At 37.3% G+C, this 20,220-nt stretch overlaps 1 protein-coding gene across 3 annotated transcripts; it reads left to right on the plus strand.

Annotated features, from left to right (window-relative positions):
- The first annotated feature begins 3,109 nt into the window (after positions 1-3,109).
- On the plus strand, positions 3,110-19,127 carry acss2 (acyl-CoA synthetase short chain family member 2). 3 transcript variants are annotated; one of them, XM_032566514.1, is made up of 19 exons: positions 3,110-3,848; positions 6,262-6,457; positions 6,699-6,790; positions 8,826-8,929; positions 9,009-9,081; positions 9,981-10,056; positions 11,228-11,333; positions 11,561-11,602; positions 13,426-13,563; positions 15,012-15,182; positions 16,166-16,299; positions 16,385-16,517; positions 16,602-16,658; positions 16,787-16,867; positions 16,947-17,055; positions 17,136-17,204; positions 17,812-17,988; positions 18,116-18,190; positions 18,513-19,127. In XM_032566514.1, exons 1-19 carry the CDS (start codon positions 3,722-3,724, stop codon positions 18,638-18,640), a joined length of 2,088 nt encoding a protein of 695 aa, XP_032422405.1. In that variant the 5' UTR covers positions 3,110-3,721; the 3' UTR covers positions 18,641-19,127. The 3 variants fall into 3 exon arrangements, with proteins under 3 accessions (XP_032422405.1, XP_032422412.1, XP_032422420.1); XM_032566521.1 differs by having other exon boundaries at positions 11,564-11,602; XM_032566529.1 differs by lacking the exon at positions 11,561-11,602.
- The last annotated feature ends 1,093 nt before the right edge of the window (positions 19,128-20,220 follow it).

A 20,220-nucleotide genomic window follows, 5' to 3' on the forward strand; every position in this document is an offset into this window, starting at 1 on the left:
AGTCAATGTTTGTTTTGACTATATAAATGAAAATCTGCTGTAAAAATCAGTGGCGTCTAAACTTTTCGCACCAAATTTAAACTACACACATGCCACAGAATTCATTAAATTAAGAGCAAAACATGACTTAATTTTTTTACTTGCTTGACAATAAGCTAATTCTTTTAATGAAATCTATAAATTCTTAAGTATCCAGACATTAAAAAAAGACAATTTCCAAATTATTGGGGTTTATCAACTGTTTTCTATTTTGTTTACCAGATTTTTACCATTCTTGACTTGTAGACTGAGGACCAACCGATATCATTTTGAAGGCCACAAACGGCCCTCATACCACACTTTGGACCCCCCTAAGTTATTTTGTTTGTTAGCAGGCGGACTTCTGGAAACTTTTATTATTTGTCTTTTAAAAGCTATGAATGTTTGCCACAAGTTTAGTTTGATTTAGGTGATGTAGGGAGATTATTTGACTTTTAAACTTTCATTAATTTCTTCAAAACAAAAGCATCACAAATGTAGCAAAGTTTATTTATACCAAATTTACTCAATAAGTGTGGAAGGTTTTAATATCTTTAAAAGTTAGTTGACTTGAATATTGATTTGAAGATTTTGAGGGCGTTTAACGTTGTAAAATAGTCACTGAAACTTCTTCAGTGCTTTGCCGCTGGTGAAGCAACAGGCAGGAAACTAAATTAGATAATTCCTAAACAGAAGAGTTTGAGATGAAGGCTACTTTTTGTAGCCCTGTCTGTCCACTGTAACCTCCCCAAACCCAGGAAAACCTGCAGCAGACAGAAAGGAGGCTTTCCTCTTCAGAAGTGCTTTTCATGATGCAACGTTTGATACTGTGGCCTTTTCGTACCAAATCAACCAAGTGCTAATCTTACTTCCTCCTCCTACTGCTGGAAAATCTCTGAATGTTTTCAGTTTTATTCATTTTCCCCTCCTAGCAGCAGAATGTTGACTTTTCTCTGCTTTTCATTTTTCTGCATGTTGAGACTTTTTCTGCTCCGCAGTTCTTCCAAATGCCTGTTGTAGCATATTGGAGTGTTTTTTTTTTTAGTTTAATTAAATATTCCTGAGCAGAATGAAGAAGTGGCTTTAAGGGGTTTTGTTGGTAGCAGCCGCAGACCTTTATGTTTTCAACAATCAACGCTGATTAGTGTGTTACACTGTGACTTCTCCCCCATCTTTTCCTCTCTGGTGTGTTAAACTCCGCTGAAGTTGATCTTTTTAAATCACGTTTTGTACTATAACAATAAAACAGTATTTCATTGTCAAATGCTGCCTGTTATTTTATTTCTCTTTTTTTGTGCTGTTCAAAAGAAGAGTTAAAAATATAACGTTAGCTTCCGGTCTGGAGTCACATTAGCAAATCCACAACAACACTACAAAATATCTAAAGAAACATTGACTTAGACATTTTCCCCCTCATATTTATTCACTTTTCAATATTTATTACATGTGCTTAGCATAAATACTCCAGGATGGTTCCTTCAGTCTTTTTCTTGTCAGAAACGTTTCCATTTCGCGCTAGCTATGCTATGCTAGCAAGCGCGACGGAGCAGTCGGAAAGACGAGCATAACAAATAACATTTAATATTCTTTTATCATTAAAAAACAAAATAGATTTAATTATAAAAAAATACAATAGATTTCTTCAACTTGCTGAAACTCCCACAGCGCCCCCTGGCGGGCGCCATTTTGATAAACGTTGCTTTACGTCTCATTCTTCTGTAGGAGGCGCCATATGGTTAAAATATGTGCTCAATGTTTCTGGATCTGTTTTTTTAGCAGGGATTCTGCACAGCTGTAAAAAGGTACTCACCCCCTAATTAATTTCTTATGATTTTACATTTTTGTTACACTTCAGTGTTTCTAATCTACTAGCAGAACTCGTATTAAAGTAAGAATAGCACTATTTGAACATATTTTACAAGGTAACCCGTCCAAGAAGTTAGGCAACAAAGAGTCAAAAATTATTTGGTAAAAAGGTGACTCGAGTACTTAGTAACTAATCAGAACATCTGACAGACAAAAATGTAAAGTTATGTCCAAATTCTGGGTATTTTGATTAGTTCAGGCAGAAAAAATATTTTCCAAATCAATTTTTTCCTCCTAAAAGTAAATTAATTACACAAAGTTACTCCACTAAATATATAATTAATACCCACTCTTTGCAGAATTGTTTAATTCAGCCACTTTGAAAGCGTGATGGTTAACGTTTTCTGCAACCTAAACTTTGCCTAAATCACAGCTAAACTTTTTTTCAGCTATGTTCGTCCTAAAAACCTCGAAAACTTTTAAAATGCTTCTAGTATAACGGAAAGAAGAAGAGAGGTTAAAACTATTCATCTGGAACTTATGAATAAATGTTTAAAACATTTTTATTTTATTTTATTTTTTTATTTTATCATTACTTCGCACCGGTTTTGCTACTCGAAAGTGGGTGTGACGCCTTAGCATGATCTAAGTTTCAATTTCCGAGTTGACCTGAACGCAGCGTTTGTCCTTGCTTGTCACTGGCATGATGCCAATAAGAATATTAACGGGAAGTTGATGAATATTTGGATAAAATATACATTATGCGGTTTAAAGCAAAACATCTGAAATGTATACTATTGAGTATAATTTTAACTTGTTTTGACTGTAATGATATAACAGGGCAACCGAAGTTGAAGTTGGCTTCCTATTGTCGGTTGCGAGTCGGGAAATGGTTAAAGGGCAAATCCACCTCATTTTTCACAACCAAAGCAGCTTTGCCTTGCTTAAATTTAAAAGCTACATTACTTAGACTATTCAAATCTAGGCTAGATTATTCTACACTAGTAGTAAAATAATTAAAACTTAGTTAAAAATCAGTTAATGAATGCAATACTTTGTGATTTGGTTTGGTTTCCCAAATCACAAAGTATTATAGTTTTTAAACTATATTATATTAAAGATACTCAAGGTAGGACAAAAATAGATGGAAGTGCTTTATAGGAAATTTCTCGAGTCGGAAGCTAGTCAGAAGCCAACTTCAGTTTTGTATGTGGGAAAACACTGTTAATTCGGAGCTTTCATAATGAGCACGTGAATGCCCCCCTGAGCTCTGATTGGCTCTGACTCGGAGCCAAACAGTCCAGCAGTAGAACACGCTTGCAACAAACAGTGAAGAAGAGACGCACAAAGAGTTAGCGCTACGGCTAAAAACACTTTATTTTCGTTACATAGAGCTATGCTGAATGAAAGCATGTTTTTATGTAATGATTAAACATAACGTGGTTCGTTTAATGTAACACAGAGCGGGCTTTTTAACGCATGAACTCAACCTGCCTTTTTCTCCTTAGCTTAGCTGGTTAGCTTAGCTGGTGTCAAACCTTTTTACGTCCGCGTTCACCCAGGAACGACGAGACGCTGAAGCTGCGTAGAAGCTACAACTGACTTGGGTTTTGTTTTATAAATCAAACAGCGTGTGTTTTGGGGGTCAACGGCTACAGCTTTTGAAGAAAAAGCGTCATAATTCGCCCTGCGAAACAAGGAAGTCTGAATGAAATCTGCATTGAGTTTGTTCGAATTTTTGCACTTCGCGCGAGATTTGACACTTCGCCCGATGAGTTAAGTTTGTTTCTATGAAAGTACACCAGAACAGGGTGCTTGAAACTGGATTTCCGTGGAAATATCAGGCCGACCTGTCCACACTTTGACTTGTGTTCGTGGGGAATAAATTGGAGCCAACATGATTCCCGATAAAGCCCCGCAGGAGAACGTCTTCCTCTGCTCCGAGGACCTAAAGAAGGAGTCCCACATCCCCAGCTTTGAGAAATACAAGGAGCTCTACATCCGCTCCATAGAGAACCCAGATGGTGAGTATTAATTTAAGCTACAGAATAGATGAATAATTAATGCTAAAAGTGAAAAATCTCGTGAGAAGATGTAAAAGATAGCAGGGGTGTCGCAACCTGCAGGATTGCATCTCCACACCCAGTAATACATCCGCATTGCTCTGGTACCAGACAGGATCAGTGAAAGGTCGGAGTTTCTCCAGGAATTTCCCAGTTTTCACACTGAAACGTTTCAGTTTACACTGAGGCGAGAATCAAACCCAGAAACGCTGATTTCTCAGTAAATTTAGCTCCTATTTCAGTACAAACACGGAGTTATGCATTGATAATTGGAGCTTTAATACAGAATGTATTAAGCATGCATATTCACACAGAGGCAAACATAGAAATAATACTAACAATATTATTATAATATTATATTTCTAATAATTATAATATGTAGGATTCCCTGGCTGTAGCCTTTTGAATGAACTGGTCCAACCTGTCTAATGTTAATAGTAATAATTAGTCTTGTCACAATGACACATTTTCTCATTGTCCCATTGTAATAAACGATGATATTGTTTTGAGTCCATTTTGAAGTAATATGATAATAATAGTGGCATAATAATGGAAGAAAACAAAACATTCTCAAAGATAAATAAACTTTAAATTCTATTGAACTCTGGATCTGGAGGACATTAAAAAATCCAAAATATAGAAACAAAACAACAAATAAAATGAATTATGAAGTCGTTGTAAGCAAGATTGTCCTTAAAAAACAAACTACAACAAAAAACGTCTAGTTGAGACCAAAACACCAAACTGAAGACTTTTATCATCCAGTTTTTGATAGAAAGAGAAAAACAATAAATCATGCAAATTTAAATTATTGAGTTGTTTTAATTTATCATTGGATTGATTTATTTCTCATTGCAACAGGCTTTTGTAGTCCTGTCACAATAAGACGATAAATTGTCCCAGAAATGATTGTGATAAATGATAATATTGTCATTAAATAACAATAATGGCAAAGTTCACACTCTTAAAGATTGAAAAAACTTTTATTTCTAAATAACATTTTGCACTCCAAATGAAAATGTTTAAATAGATAAAATAAACAAACAAAGCAAAAATTAAAATGGGTTATAAAGTCTAGCTAACCAACATTTTAAAAAAAATAAAAAATCGTCTGTTTTCAATTCAGCAGGGAAAACAGGCAAAAGTTTCAGGTACTTCAAACTAACTAGTTTGCTCTGGGTGCTAAATGTTTGCAACATTTTTCAAAATGGCGACTTTTCAATGACGGTAAAAAAGAACATCTTTTTAACGATTGTTATTGATCTCATTTGAACTCATCTATTGATCGGCTGATTTATTGCTTATTGTGACAGGGTTAACTGGACTTCCATCCATTTCTTCCTGTAGTTACTGTTGGTTCACATTTAAAGCCTGACGACCGCTGAAAGATTTGTCATACAGTTACAGAGAGGTTTAATATTTACTTTAAAATAAACAATAAAGTTAAAGGGATACTTTTTGGCTGGTTATTATGTCTCATATCTTACATTAGAACCAAAGGAAATGTTGCCGATGACTTGTTGAGAAAATCTTAGATACCAACTGGTTTCATTATTTTGCAGAACATGATACATCCACTCTCCCTCTTGCAAACCCATTTTAAAGCCTCAGATAAAGTTTGAAATGTTGCACGTATGCAGTTATCCCAGCTTTCTGTTTTATTTTTTTATTTTTACCCAGTTACTTCCTGGTTCAAGGCTCAGTGTGTCTTTATTGTCTCCACAAAAGACCGTTTGATTGCGCTAACTCATAAACGTAAAACGCTCTTTGGCAGTGATATACACTTTACTCCTGTGCACATTTACAAGGCAGATGATTGCAGGAAGAAATAAGTGTGAGCCATTTTCTTGTGTTTTACTACAGACATGCAACCTGTTGGGACTTTATCACAAACTTACAGCTTTAAGGAATCATTGATCTCTGCCCATTGCTGTTCAAACTACTGAATTAACTCAACTATAAAAATCAGCTACACATTCAGAAAACATTCTCAAAGATCAATAAACTTTCAGTTCTAATGAACATTTAACTCTGGTACTGGAGGACATTTTAAATATCCAAAATAAATAAACTTCCTATCATTTGATTATGATTTCATCCAGGTATTTGCATTTCCTGAGAAATTAATTATATATCCAACAGTCATGCTTTGTATTTTTGAAAAACACAAATATTTATATTTTTACCCAAATTCCTGGACATTGTGCATAAAGAGCAGGATTTCCATTTGTCTTGTCCCATCAGGTTATGGTTCTGAACTGAACCGGAATAATATTTTGTTAATAACTATGATACATTTTTCTGTATTTCAAATGTGAATTTCTTCAAAAACACAGCTGTGCCTTTCTGTAATTGTCCTGTTTCTGCGCCGCAGAGTTCTGGGGTGCCATTGCTAAAGATTTCTTCTGGAAGACCAAACACACCGGTCAGTTCCTGGACTACAACTTCGACGTTACCAAAGGAGAAATCTTCATCAAGTTCATGGAAGGAGCCACCACCAACATCTGCTACAACCTGCTGGACCGCAACGTCCACGAGAGGAAGCTCGGAGACAATATCGCCTTCTTCTGGTTAGTGGAGCGCAGCTCTAAATGATATGGCTGAAAAACGGATCGGAATATGAGAGTTTTATAACTGATCATATCAATAATTATTGATTATTTTTGGTTTGTTTAAGTATCTAAAATACAGCCAAACTGGCGGAGTGACCTTTCCTGTTTTATACACAGTTTTCTCTCCATTCTGTAAGAAACGATAAAAGAAACCGGTCAGATGTTGGTATTTATTTTTCGTTACTGTCTCTTACTCCAGGGAAGGCAATGAACCCGGAGACGACTTGACCGTCACCTACAAAGAGCTGCTGCAGAAGGTCTGCCGGTTCGCTAATGTCCTAAAATCCCAGGGTAAGTCCCGTCTACCTGCTTTAAACATCTGATCTGCCACTGAGCCTTTCAGGGGGTTTTCACACCAGTTTGATTGGGGACCAAAATTGCAACATTTGTTAATTTTTTTCTGTCAAACAAACAAAACCCTTTGGAACCTGTTTCCCTCCTGGCCTGTGGGGGCGCTGCACCAAGATATACAGAAGGAAATGACACAAAGACCTCTGAAGACACTGAGCATAACTTCCTTCTTTACCAAATGTGAACAAAAATGGAGTGGCATCAGATTTGAATGGTTGGAGGATTTCGCTTTAGTCTTTGGTAATAAAACACAAGTCATTTCTCCTGCTATAGCTAGTCTAACACATTTGGATTTACCCAGAATGCCCTGCACTGTAGTTCACTTCCTGCTTAGCATCCACATATAATATACGATCACCTTTCCAGCTCCTGGCGTAATGACATAGTAATGCAAGTTCACGTTCTCGAAGATCAGTAAACTTAATATCTGACAAACACAACACTAGAAGTGGAAGACATTTTATATGTCCAAAATAAACAAAGAACGACAATTAAAATAGCTACTAAAGTCTCTGAAAAAGTGGCCAGTTGAGACCACAGAACCAGTTTGACTGAGATGTTTTTAAACCCGAGGATAAAACCATGTATGACGCAGACATCTGCCAAACTGGGCCGTTGTAACCAATGGGAAAATTCAGCTGGAGTTAAATTGTCCCGAGACCTCAGCCTTGAGGAACCCCAACTGCTTTACAGTTACAGTCACTGAATTACACAAATGTATCCTTTTGCAGTTTCTCTGTGTGTAAAAGTTGTATTTTCTGACCTCCATTATTGAACACATAATCAGTTTCTTTCCAGTAAATTAGTGTTAAATTCATTTAATGTACGAACTTGTTACATTCTGTAAAGTCCCAGCGGATTTTGGCAGGAACCTACTTCTATGGTTTTCTGGCTCTTTAACGGTTGTCTCTCATGCAATGAAGTTGCTACACCATCTGCAGAGAGCATGATGAGGAAATTTACTGAAATGTTTGCGTCCTCACAGATTATGAAAGCTGGTTTCATCACAGTGACAGTTTTTTTTAGCTGCTGTAGGAAATAAACTGTTGCTGTTCAGAGACTTTCTGCTTCAAATCACCAAAATCCTGCAGCCGGTTCTAAAGGTTTCTAAGAGGGAGAGGCTGGGCAGTCTGCTCTAATAAAAAGCTGAATTTTATTCTGTCCCAAAGTTTTTCTTCCATCCAACATGTTTTAAATGAGTTTTGACAGAATAATGAATAATGACCTGTTTGGTGTCTCTCACCACTTCCTGCCTTTCTGTCTGTTTAGGGCTGCAGCTAGTTATTATTTTAGTAATCGATTATTAAAATATTCAATCACTCAGGCGATTAATCGGTCATACTGGTGATTAATCGGAATAATCAGACATGGCTGCAGCTAGCTATTGTTCCTCAGGCAGTTGATCAATTATTTTGATGATTGATAAATTAATCTGATAAAAAAATGCCACATTCTGCAGGTTTTCATCTAACTGCTAAAGTCTTTTTATACAAAATTGGAAATACATTAAAAAAATATAAATATACAAAAATAAATAAAATTCCTTTATACATAAAACATGTTATTGCCAAAAATGCAGTAACGTAGCAAAGGATGCATCTTCAACTAAGTACTTAAATCAGCTCTTTCTGATTCACTTACAGTCTGTTGATCGTTTCTCCAATTGACCAATTAATAATTGGATAGCAAAAATGCTTAATTCTCAAAAATGAGAATTGTACAGAATTTGACCCATTTGAAGCTGAAACTGTGGCACTAGAGGATTCTGGGTAGAACAGATTTACAGACAAAGAAGGTCTTTTTTACAGTTAATAAAAATGTATATATTTTTGGACAGTTTTGGTTTAATTACTGCCACGTAACTGTTGTTTTTTCAGCAAATGGGCTTTTTTTGAGTCTGCATACTTGATCATCGATCACTAAATGATCGATTAATCACGATTAATCGTTTCAACTTTTGTGTTCTTATGTGCAGGAGTGAAGAAGGGCGACCGCGTCTCCATCTACATGCCCATGGTGGTGGAGCTGGTGGTCGCCATGTTGGCGTGCGCCCGCATCGGAGCCGTCCACTCCATCGTCGTGAGTTTACGAAACATTCCTGCGAAGTTCGGCTTTGTTTGATCGTAGAACGTGTGCGTAATCCCACCGCTGCTCCCAGTTTGCAGGTTTCTCCGCCGAGTCTTTGTGCGAGCGGATCATCGACTCTCAGTGCTCGCTGCTCATCACTGCAGGTCAGTTTGAACCAGAAGAATCCAGTTTAAGCCAGAACCAGAACCGGCTAACTTCAGGGAGCCGAGTCGCTGCTGAAGTGCTGATTCTGAGTCTGTAATCAAAGCCTAATCTGCCAGATTAGTCTGGGGTGAAAAACTTAATCCAGCCTGCAGAAGCTCTTATGTTTTCATTCATAAATAATGTTTTGGTTTTATAAAAGAAATAAAGAAATTACTGACCTCAGGACACAGAAATTTGCAGCCAGCTACTTTTTCACAGTTTTTACGGGAGAATAAATTAATTACGTTCCCTTTTGCTAACCTAGCGACTTTTCAGACCAAAATAATTGGTACCGGCTAAAATCTGAATCCATTCATGCTTTTTAAAGATCAGTAATCGTCCGTAAAACTGTAATCGTAGTAGTAACTAAATACATTTACTCAGTTACATTTATTTGAGGAACTTCTTGGGGAAAAAATTACTTTTAGGAGATTATTTTCTGTATTATTACTTGAATAAAATTTCTGGATCCTCTAATTATTATTTTTTTGCCTGATTTTATTTTGTAATTATGTTACTTATAGGAATTGTTTTCATTTGAGTCTTTAAAATACCAAAATTTCCACTTAACTTTATATTTTAGTACGACTGATGTAAATTTTAAACATTAAATTATTGATAATTTGATCAGTTACTGGAGTAGACTTTTTACCAAATGTTGTTTTACTCTTACTTGAGTAAAGATTTGTTAAGGTATGTTGAGGTAGTGCTACTCTTGAGTGTAATTTTCAGGTCTTGTACTCTCCTCTGCATGTGAAATGTTTGTCTTTCTGTAAAAAGTCTCAGCTGGAGTTAAAAGTTTTGTGTTTCTGGTTTGAACGGAGCGTAAACCTTCTGGCTCTTTGTGTTTCCATGTCAGACGGTTTCTACCGAGGAGATAAGCTGATCAACCTGAAGCTCTTAGCTGATGAAGCTCTGCAGAAATGTAGAGACAAGTAAGCGGCAAATCCCCTTATTCACACCCCAGCACACACACACACACACACACACACACCCACCCACACACACACACACACACACATTAAGCCGCAGCTCTGCTGAACTGTTAAAATTTCTTTTGATTTTTATTGATTATTCTGACAGTTAAATGGTTAATCTGCTAACTTTTCACTTAATACGATATTAGAAATACAAATACTGAACAAACATATAATTAAAAGAATTTTTTAAAATAAGAAAACAAACATTTTATTCCCTATAATGCATTTCTTTAGAGAACGATTGATTATTTGTGGCAAAGGATACATCTGCAGCTAAAAATGAAAACCTAAATAAACGCTTAAATAAAGCTTTCATCTGGTGACTCTTAATGAACAGATTAATAATTTGATGTAAAATGAGTTTAATATTAGATTTTCTTTTCTACAGAATTTGAACCGGGTGAAACTCAAACTGCAGCTTGATTAGTTTTGGGCAAAACTTATTTTTATTTTTACTGCAGGTTGGACAGAAAACAAAGTCCTCCTGAAAATACAGACAGAAAATGTAATTAAATTCAATTTAAAACATATTATTTATCCCCAGGGTGATAAAGGCTCAGGAATTTCTTTGTTTTTTTCAAGACATTTTCCACGATTACTCTCAAAAAAAAATTCAGCTTAGAAGTTGCCTTGTTTTTTCTAGAAATTTTCTAGAAATTTTCAACTTCTGAAGCTGAGAAATTTTTATTTTCGGAAATTTTTCACTTGCTAATTTTTTTTACTTTTGCAGTTTGTGTGTTGTTTTTTTTCAAAATTTCTAAGATTAAGCTAAAATGTCTGAGTTTTTTTTCTTACAAAGTATCAACCTTTGAAACTGAAAAAATGTCCTTGTTTTTTTTTTCTAAGAAATTCCTGAAATTATTCTGAACATTTCAGAGTTTTCTTTTGTGCAATTATTTGACATTTGGAACTATTTTTTTTTAAAGAAAAATTCTAGTTTTTTGTGGAAATTTACACCTCTTTTTTATATCTACCTAATCTGACCCCAATACAACATCATACTTCTTCTTTGTGTTGTTTATGCCATGAAAAAAGTCTAATCTAGCAGATTTTTGATGCTGTTGCAAGGCGCTGCGTGCTCACAGTGAGAGGGTGAAGTGAACATTTAGTTGTTGTGTTTTTGCAGAGAATTTCCACTGAAGAAGTGCATAATGCTGAAGCACTTATCGAAGGAGCCGGAGGCGGCGGGAAGACAGTCTCCTCCCGCCAAGCGAGTGTGTCCAGATCTGGAGGTGAGGAAACGACGGATCGTTTATCCGAAACAAGCCTGGCTGCAGCAGAAGATGCTAACTTTATGGTCTTTTTTTCCTTCTGCATTCGTCCTAAAAGCTTCTCAGTCTTCATCTGCCATGATTTGATTTGGTGTCCCTGGTTTTAATTATTTTTGTTGGCGGGTTTCCTTTCCCCATTAACCTCTCGTTCCTCCTGTTTTGCCTTCCCCTCCCTCACTCCCATCCAGCAGGAGAAAAGGAAAGTAAAGAAAACGCATCCTGTTCCTAAGGTATTTCCATCTCCATAACTAAAATCCTCCATGTCATCTTTTGGGGTTTTGTTTGTTTTGTAACAACATCTCTTTGGTTTCAATCAAACGCTTCACTGTTTTTGCATCACTTTGTTTCTCTCTAGCTTGAGATCAGATTGAAACGTTTATCAGTTCATCTCAATAAATCAGAACACCGTTAAAGTTTTTTATTTCCACAATTCAGCTTAAAAGTAAATCTCAGAAATGTTATATTTGGCCTGTAGTCATTAGCGAGACTGCTGACTGTCATTGGGGGCTGCATCCCATCATGACAATGGAAAGTTTAGTGGAGTAAGTTTTCATAAATGTAAATAAAATACATAGCCATGTTGTTTACGCTTCAATGCATCCTGGTAGATGAAATATGCTAGGTGCTAGCAGTGCTAGTCAGAACAGTAATTCCTGCGCAGTGAGTAACGTTCAGCCCTTTCAGTTTGATCCGGAGCGAGAGCAGATGAAGATGAGGATGACCAAACGGAGGAAGAGGAGAAAGTCGGATGAAAAATCTGATGTTTGTTCTGCTGCTGCTTGGAAATGCTAGGAGAGCATGTGCTAAAAAAGCTAGCTGTGAACTCAAGCTGTTTACGGTTAGCATTGGGATCAAAATATTTTCTTAAATATGTCAAAATGAAAGTTTGAAAAAGACTGAAAGATTCCTCATTGTCACTTTAAATATTCATTTATTATCTTCCAACTTGTTTTGATTTTGTGTTAGCTCCTGCTAACTATATTAGCTCCTGCTAACTATGTTAGCTCCTGCTAACATAATAAACAGAAGCTCACAAACTGATCACGTTTGTTTTTCAATTCAGTTTAATTAAATAAAAAAGATACTTTATTGATCATGTGTCTATTGTGAAATATATTGTTATTGATTAATTGTCCAGCCTTAAAGATACACAATTTTAGAAGCAATTCATGTTTTTTACGTATCATTTTACTACCATTTTTGTATGCTTAAAAACAAGACCAGATTAATTTTATTACAATTTTTAATGTGTTAAAATTGGTGTAGTTAATTAATCAAAATTAACAGGTTTATGTCCCAGCACACAGAACCAAAAGGAAGTAGAAGATCATAAACCATTTAATCAAAATAGTGAAAAGAAATCAGAGTAAGAACATGTAGTTATTTTTTTCTGGAGTTTCTCTTCGTCTGAAAAGCAGCTGGAGAGAAAAGCTTTTCTTATCCCAGTTATTAAGTTTGGCCCATTAAAGAGAATGAAACGGGTCCACAGAGCCAATAATTTAATCGTTCTTTGGCGTTTGACCTTTTCACGTAATTTTAATAAAACATGTTACCCAGCCTGGGAGGAAGACTTCGCCATTAGCAGATTGAAGAAATCCCAGTAATGACTGAGGACTGAAGGTCGCTGCAGAGGTCGTCCTCATGAGACGGACGTTTCTGGAGATTTACTCCTTAAAGGAGCAGCGCTTCTGTTCTCCTCCTGATTGATTTGTGGCTTTGCTACAAACTCACCAATCAATGAGATGAAGCCATAAACTCTGCAGGCTCCTAACGCCGAACTGGCCCACTTAAAGTAATGAGAAATGCAGCCTAAACCATTGCTGTGTCATGCTTGTTTTAATGTCATTTTTCCTCATTTCTGTTTAATTTCCTTAAATTTTGTTTCTGTGGCTGAGCTCTGGTGTTCACTAACATTAACTAATGAGGTATTTGTAATTCAGTCACTGCTTCCCACTTATTGGATGCAAATATTAGCTGCTAATTTGTAACTTTCACTTGTTTTCTTCTCGTCCAGGGTTGTTTTTCCTCATTTCTGTTTTGTTTTCTGCTCCAGGTGCCCTGGAACCCAGACGTTGACTTGTGTTGGCACTCTCTGATGAGTGGAGCTGCAGACGAGTGCGAACCCGAGTGGTGCGAGTCTGAAGACCCGCTCTTCATTCTCTACACCAGCGGCTCCACCGGCAAACCCAAAGTAAAGGAAGCAGACACAAAACAATCCCTCCTTTTTTTATTTTAGATTTTTAGAATCAAATTCAGTACACTAGAACAGAAAATTGATTTCTTTGTCTCATTTGATGTTTATAATAACAGAGTAAACAAAAATTTGTTGGGGTTCCTCAAGGCTGAGGTCTCGGGACATTTTAATTCAATATTTGTATGTGTCCTACAGCGCAGATTAAAGAGCAACTGCACCACAAATCAACAATAAGAGCCAGAAAGCCATAAAATTAGGTCCCTGCCAACATGACCTAAAGTTTTACAAAATATTTGTACATATGCTTATAAAGTAATAAGCTTAAGTTGGCTATCATTTACTGAAAATAAACTTTTTTATGTCCAATAATGGAGTCCAGTAAATGTAAAAATTACACACAGAGAAACCAAAAAATGTGTTTCTTGGTGTCATTTGGCGATTCTTACTGAGGAAACAGCAGAAATCTGGGGTTCCTCAAGGCTGTGGTTTCGGGACACTTTAATTGAATCTCTGCATGTGGCCTATAGTTCAGATTTACTGATGTTGCTGCCAATATATTGTGCATCTCTACACTGCAAAAACACAAAATCTTACCAAGGATCTTTGTCTAGTTTCTTGTGCAAATATGTTATTATACTTTGCATAAGACAAAAGCAACTTTTCAGAAAGATCAATTTTTTAAAGTAAATTATTGAATATTGATTTTTTTTTTTTAAAGTGCTAGTTTCAGAGGAAGATTGCTTCACTTAAAGCTGCAGTATGTAGCTTTTATAAGAAAAAAAACAGTTACATAAATATGTTTTTTAGATATTTGGAACAGATAATCAGTGAAAGGATCAATCTCCTTCATTGCCTCCCTGAACTGCTGAAGAAATTCAACTAAAGCAACCAATCAGAGCCAGGAGGCGGGTCTTAGCGCTGTCAACCACCCCCATGTATGAGCAGGAAAACAACTTATTGTTACTGAAAACCTGTTTATCCACAGTCATTGGTGGCTATGCTAACTAGCATTAGCATTCATAACAGGCTTTGCTAGCTGTAGCTTAGTAGAGAGCAAGGGGAGATGGAAACAGGTGATTGACAGCACTAAGACCCGCCTCCTGGCTCTGATTGGTTGTTCCTAGTTAGGGGAAAAGGCAGATGAGCAAATTTTTTCCAGTTTAATTATCTCATATGGTACCGTTATGACATAATGACAGTTTCAACAAATATGTAAAATATACTGTATATATATAAAACATTAAAAATAAAATCTGCCAGTGGAACTAGTTTTTCTTAATTTATACTCTAGATTTATAAGCTCATTTATCTTGCTGAAAAGTTACTTTTGCCTTATTTAAGGTACTAAGATATTTGCAGTATAAACTAGACAAAAATACTTGGTTGGATTTAGTGTGTTTGTGTTTTTGCAGTGTAACGCAGCTACACTGGTTTCCTCTCTGCAGGGCGTTCTTCACACGGTCAGCGGATACCTGCTCTACGCCGCCACCACCTTCAAACTGGTGTTCGACCATCAGCCCGACGACGTCTTCTGGTGCACGGCGGACATCGGCTGGATCACCGGCCACTCCTACATCACGTACGGACCGCTGGCCAACGGCGCCACCAGTGTGTTGGTGAGGAACCGTTAATTTATCTCACTTTTTCCACCCTTTAGTTTGTAGAAACAGTAGCAAGGCTTTCAGTTTCCTGTGATGGCAGCTGAACTTTTATCGTTCACTTTGATAAGGAAGTTGCTCCAATGTTAATGATTTATTTCTCGTTATCGCCATTCCTGCTAACGCCGCGGATTTCATTCTGAAAACAAAGAGTTTAATACATTATATTAAGGAAATAACTTGTTTTTATTTAGATTTGACTTCATATTTTCAATTGTAATTTAGTTTTGATCAGTTTAAGCCATTTGCTTATGACAACAGAGTATCTTTTTGAAATTACGAAAATAAAGTCATTAATAGCAGTAGAATAAAGTTCCAATGTTACCAGAATAAAGTCATAAAATTACGTTTGATTTAATGAGAGCAAAGTTTTGAGAAGTTATCTGATGTGAACAGCTCAATAAGTTTTAATCATTTCTTTAAAATGGAAAGATGAAACAGTTTGTAAAATTTATACCACAGTAAAACTTCACAAGATGATCAACATTCCCCTTTTAAAAAAAATAAAGTTACTACTTTATTCTGCTAATATTACAGCTTTATTTTGGAACACTGGGAGTTTATTCTCATATTATTCCGACTATTATTTTAGTAAGATTTTTTTCTTTTTATTATAACTTTATTGTGGAATATTCAGAGTTTATTCTTGTATTATTACGACGCTATCCTGATATTATAACGTAAATCTTCTACGTTTTCTCACATTATTATCAGTTAATTCTCATAATATTCTGGCTTTTTCTCATATTATTGTGACTTTACTCTCAATATCATATATTTCTTGTAATGTTATTACTCAACTCTGTTTAGTTTGTGATATGAACATTTATTACACGTCCAGTTAGTTTTTTTTTCTCTCGTTATTTTATTTTGGAGAAATGTTTTTCCTCTTCCTGTTATGTTGTTGCCATGGTGACGTGACCTCCTCTCTCTGCTTCCAGTTCGAGGGTTTGCCTACGTACCCCGACGTCGGCCGCATGTGGCAGATCGTGGACAAATACCAGGTGACGAAGTTCTACACGGCGCCGACCGCCATCAGGCTGCTGATGAAGTACGGCAGCGACCCGGTGCAGAAGTGAGCGACCCGTTTCCGACCCGTTTCCGAACCAACTCGGAGACACGAATGCGTCCTGAATTGGCTTTCTTTGCTTTTTTTAAAGGCACAAACGCAAATCGCTGAAGGTTCTGGGAACGGTGGGCGAGCCCATCAACCCGGAGGCGTGGCAGTGGTACCACGGCGTGGTGGGGGAGAAACGATGTCCGATCGTCGACACCTTCTGGCAGACTGAAACCGTCAGTACCGACCCGACCTGTCGGGCTGCGTCGGCGTCGCCATGACGACACGGTTCAATCCCTCTCTGTGTCTTTGGCTTTCAGGGTGGACACGTGCTGACTCCTCTGCCGGCGGCGACGCCCATGAAACCCGGATCTGCTGTGAGTAAACGACCCAGTTTGTTTACTCTGTAACTATATATATACATATATATATATATATATACAGTATATATGTGTGTGTGTGTGTTTTTGATAAAATGTCTAAATATGTGACTTTCTGTCCTCAGACGTTTCCGTTCTTCGGCGTGTTGCCGGCCATCTTGAACGAGTCTGGAGAAGAGCTGGAAGGGCCGTGTGAAGGATACCTGGTCAGGATTAAATATGTTGTTGTCTTGCCGTATATTTTCCTCCGTCGCCTTGTGTTGATGACGCTCCGCTTCTCCGCAGGTGTTCAAGCAGCCGTGGCCCGGCGTGATGCGGAGCGTTTACAGGGACCACGAGAGATTCGAAGCCACGTACTTCAAGAAGTTCCCGGGATATTACGTCACCGGGGACGGTGAGACACGGTTATTTATATCTGCATCAGCCGTTCAGGAGTCATCCTACTCTGTCCTCATCACCTGTTTCTACCGTAAGGTTGCCGTAGAGACAAGGACGGATACTACTGGATAACAGGGAGGATAGACGACATGTTGAACGTCTCAGGTACGCTAGCCGATCAAACTCGCTCTCATCAGAGCGGTCATAATGATTTGGAAGACCCTGGAGTCTTGAAATATGTGGAATTTAAGTTTGGATAATTAGCTGCTGATACTAATGCTAGCATAACTAGCATTGCTAATGATAGCATTAGCAACAATAATTGTTATTATGTTAGCAGGATAGCTGATATTATCATATTTAATGCTAGGAAAACTTGTGATTTAATGCTATTGTTAATTAACATGGGCAGTGTTGCAGACCCAACTAGTTAAGTTAGCATAACTAGCATTAGCATTCACAATTGGATAACTAGCTAATGCTTGAATTCTAATGCTATAACTAGTCTTAGCATCGGTAATGCTAATACTAGATTACTAGCATTAGTTAGACTAGCTAAAGCTAATGCTATTTGGGTACACAAATGTTCAAATATAATGATGTTTCTTTTTTTAAAATTCAGCATATAATGCTAAATTTTACCTTCATGTTATAGCAAGGCGGTCGGCCATCTTGATAGAGCAGAAAACTTATTAATCGCAGCTTATCGATTAATCATCTGACTCTGTTTTACCATGGTGTGACGGTATATTTCCTGCTGCTCTCCCTCCAGGTCACCTGCTGAGCACGGCGGAGGTGGAGTCAGCCTTGGTGGAGCACAAATCTGTCGTCGAAGCCGCCGTGGTGAGCCGCCCTCATGCTGTGAAGGGAGAAAGCCTCTACTGCTTCGTCACGCTGAACGACGGCGTGGCGTACAGCAAGGCGCTGGAGGCCGAGCTCAGGAAGCAAGGTGGGTCTGAACCAGACAGGACACGGGCAGAACCAGGGCGAAACCAGACAGGACACGGGCAGAACCAGGGCGGAATCAGACAGGACAGGGGCAGAACCAGTCTGATCTGTTTCTGTTGTGTCTGCAGTGAGGGAGAAGATCGGCGCCATTGCCACTCCAGACTACATCCAGAACGCGCCCGGACTTCCCAAAACCCGATCCGGTAAACGCTCCCCGCACAAAAACACAGAAGTTCAAATATTTCTGTTTATTTTTCATTGGAAATATGTTGAAATAAAACAAAACTAACCTACAAATAGCTTTTCAGCCACATAGAGGAGTTTGTTTTACATTAATGATTCAGTTGGCAGTTAAATTTACTGAGAACAATAAATGTTCCCCACATTACAAGTGAAATAATCTGTCACTGAAACTTTTTCATCAATATCAAACAATTATTTACTTGGTAAGACTTTGTGTTTTTGCTAGTTTAGCTTAACTTTGCAGTGTAATCTGCTTGTAAACAAACTTTGTTGTGTTTGCAGGAAAGATCATGCGGCGGGTGCTTCGTAAAATCGCCTGCAACGATAATAATCTGGGCGACATTTCCACGCTGGCCGACTCGTCCGTCGTTGACGAGCTTTTCAGGAACCGATGCACCACTACAGCGTGACGACGCCCCCTGGAGACTCACCACAGGAAGTGCAGAAGAAGAGCTGGCGCTGCTGGAAATATTTCCTCCTGACGTGGCGGCGGCAGAACGCTGCAGCCAGTAACTCAGCAACAACTCAGAGGTAGCAGCTCAGGGCGTTCAGAACCACCGGGGCGGCTTCTTCTTTATTCCTGGTTTCTGCTAGAAAACAGTCGAGTTTCTCTAACGGTCCAGTCAAATCCAAGCCATAATACCATAAATACCCTGAATAACGTTTTTAGCAAGCTTTATCTGTTATTTTAAAAACAAAATGTGTCTGTAACCATTTTTCTTCTTGTTTGTTTTTATTTGAACTGAATTTAATCACATTTTGTTGGGTGTTTCTGAGTGTGAACCTGTGTCTACGTCCGTTGGCTGGCAGAAACTACACTGCAAAAACACAAAAAGCAGTTTTGCAAATATGTTAGTTCACTTGAAATACGAAAAAAAACTTACAATTAACTTTTCAGCAAGAAACAGTAGCTTACTAAAGCAAATAATTCCTTAATATTTCTAAAAAAGAACTAGTTTAACTGGCAGATTATTTTACTTAAAACAAAGTGTCATTTTTCCCACCGATATTAAGGAATTATTTACTTAAAACAAGCTCATCTAAAGTTAACTTATAAGTTAGTTTTGTCTTATTTCAAGTGTACTAACATATTTAGAATAAAAACTAACCAGAATTACTGGGTGGGATTGTGTTTTTGAAGTGTAGGGAAGAAGTCTATCTTAAAAATAACAACAAAACTCATCTTGGAACAAATAAAAATAAACCTTTAAAAATTTAACCTTTCACTCTGAAATCAGACGTAACAAGTTAAATCTGTGTTGTGTGAGGAAAGCTGGTGAATTCGGTAGCTTTAGTTGTAAATATTTGCGTGATTTAAACTCAAATTTAACAGAATTGTCGCTGTGACTGCTGAATGGGAAATGTTTATTTCCATAAAATATCCACTCATGTTTTATTTCATCTGTTGGTTTGAAAGCTGTTTAAAAGCAGCTGGAGGAATTAAACTACACACACTGTACATGCACGTCGTTGTGGATTTTTATTTTTTAATGTTTGTTTTCATGTGCAGCCAGGTGTGATGTTTGCTTTTAAGGCGAACCAGAACGGCCGTTGGTCTGTGCAAACTTTTAATATGCAGTTATTGACTCACGTCCAACAACCCAAAGACACACAAAACCAAACCTACAAACCTCAGACAAAATGACGGAGCGTCTTTTTGTTCCAGACGATCCAACAAACATGCAGTGGTTACAGAAAGAATATGAGATTAAATAAAGGTCTCATATTCTTTCTGTAACCACTGCATGTTTGTAATATGCAGTTTGTTTGTTTACAAACAACAAAAAATAAAGGGATATTTCGGTTTTTCCTTTTTAATTTACAAACATGTACATTCATGAGAAATAATATGAACTTTTTTGATTTTAGAAATTGGCTCCAATGAAACAGAGTGAAAAATTTAAATTGGTCTGAATGCTTTCTGTACTCAATTAAACCTGAATAAATACAACATGCAGTTTTAAAATCATGGTTTTATTTATAAACTACT

This window comes from Xiphophorus hellerii, chromosome 1 (assembly GCF_003331165.1).
Source record: "Xiphophorus hellerii strain 12219 chromosome 1, Xiphophorus_hellerii-4.1, whole genome shotgun sequence".
NCBI lineage: Eukaryota > Metazoa > Chordata > Actinopteri > Cyprinodontiformes > Poeciliidae > Xiphophorus > Xiphophorus hellerii.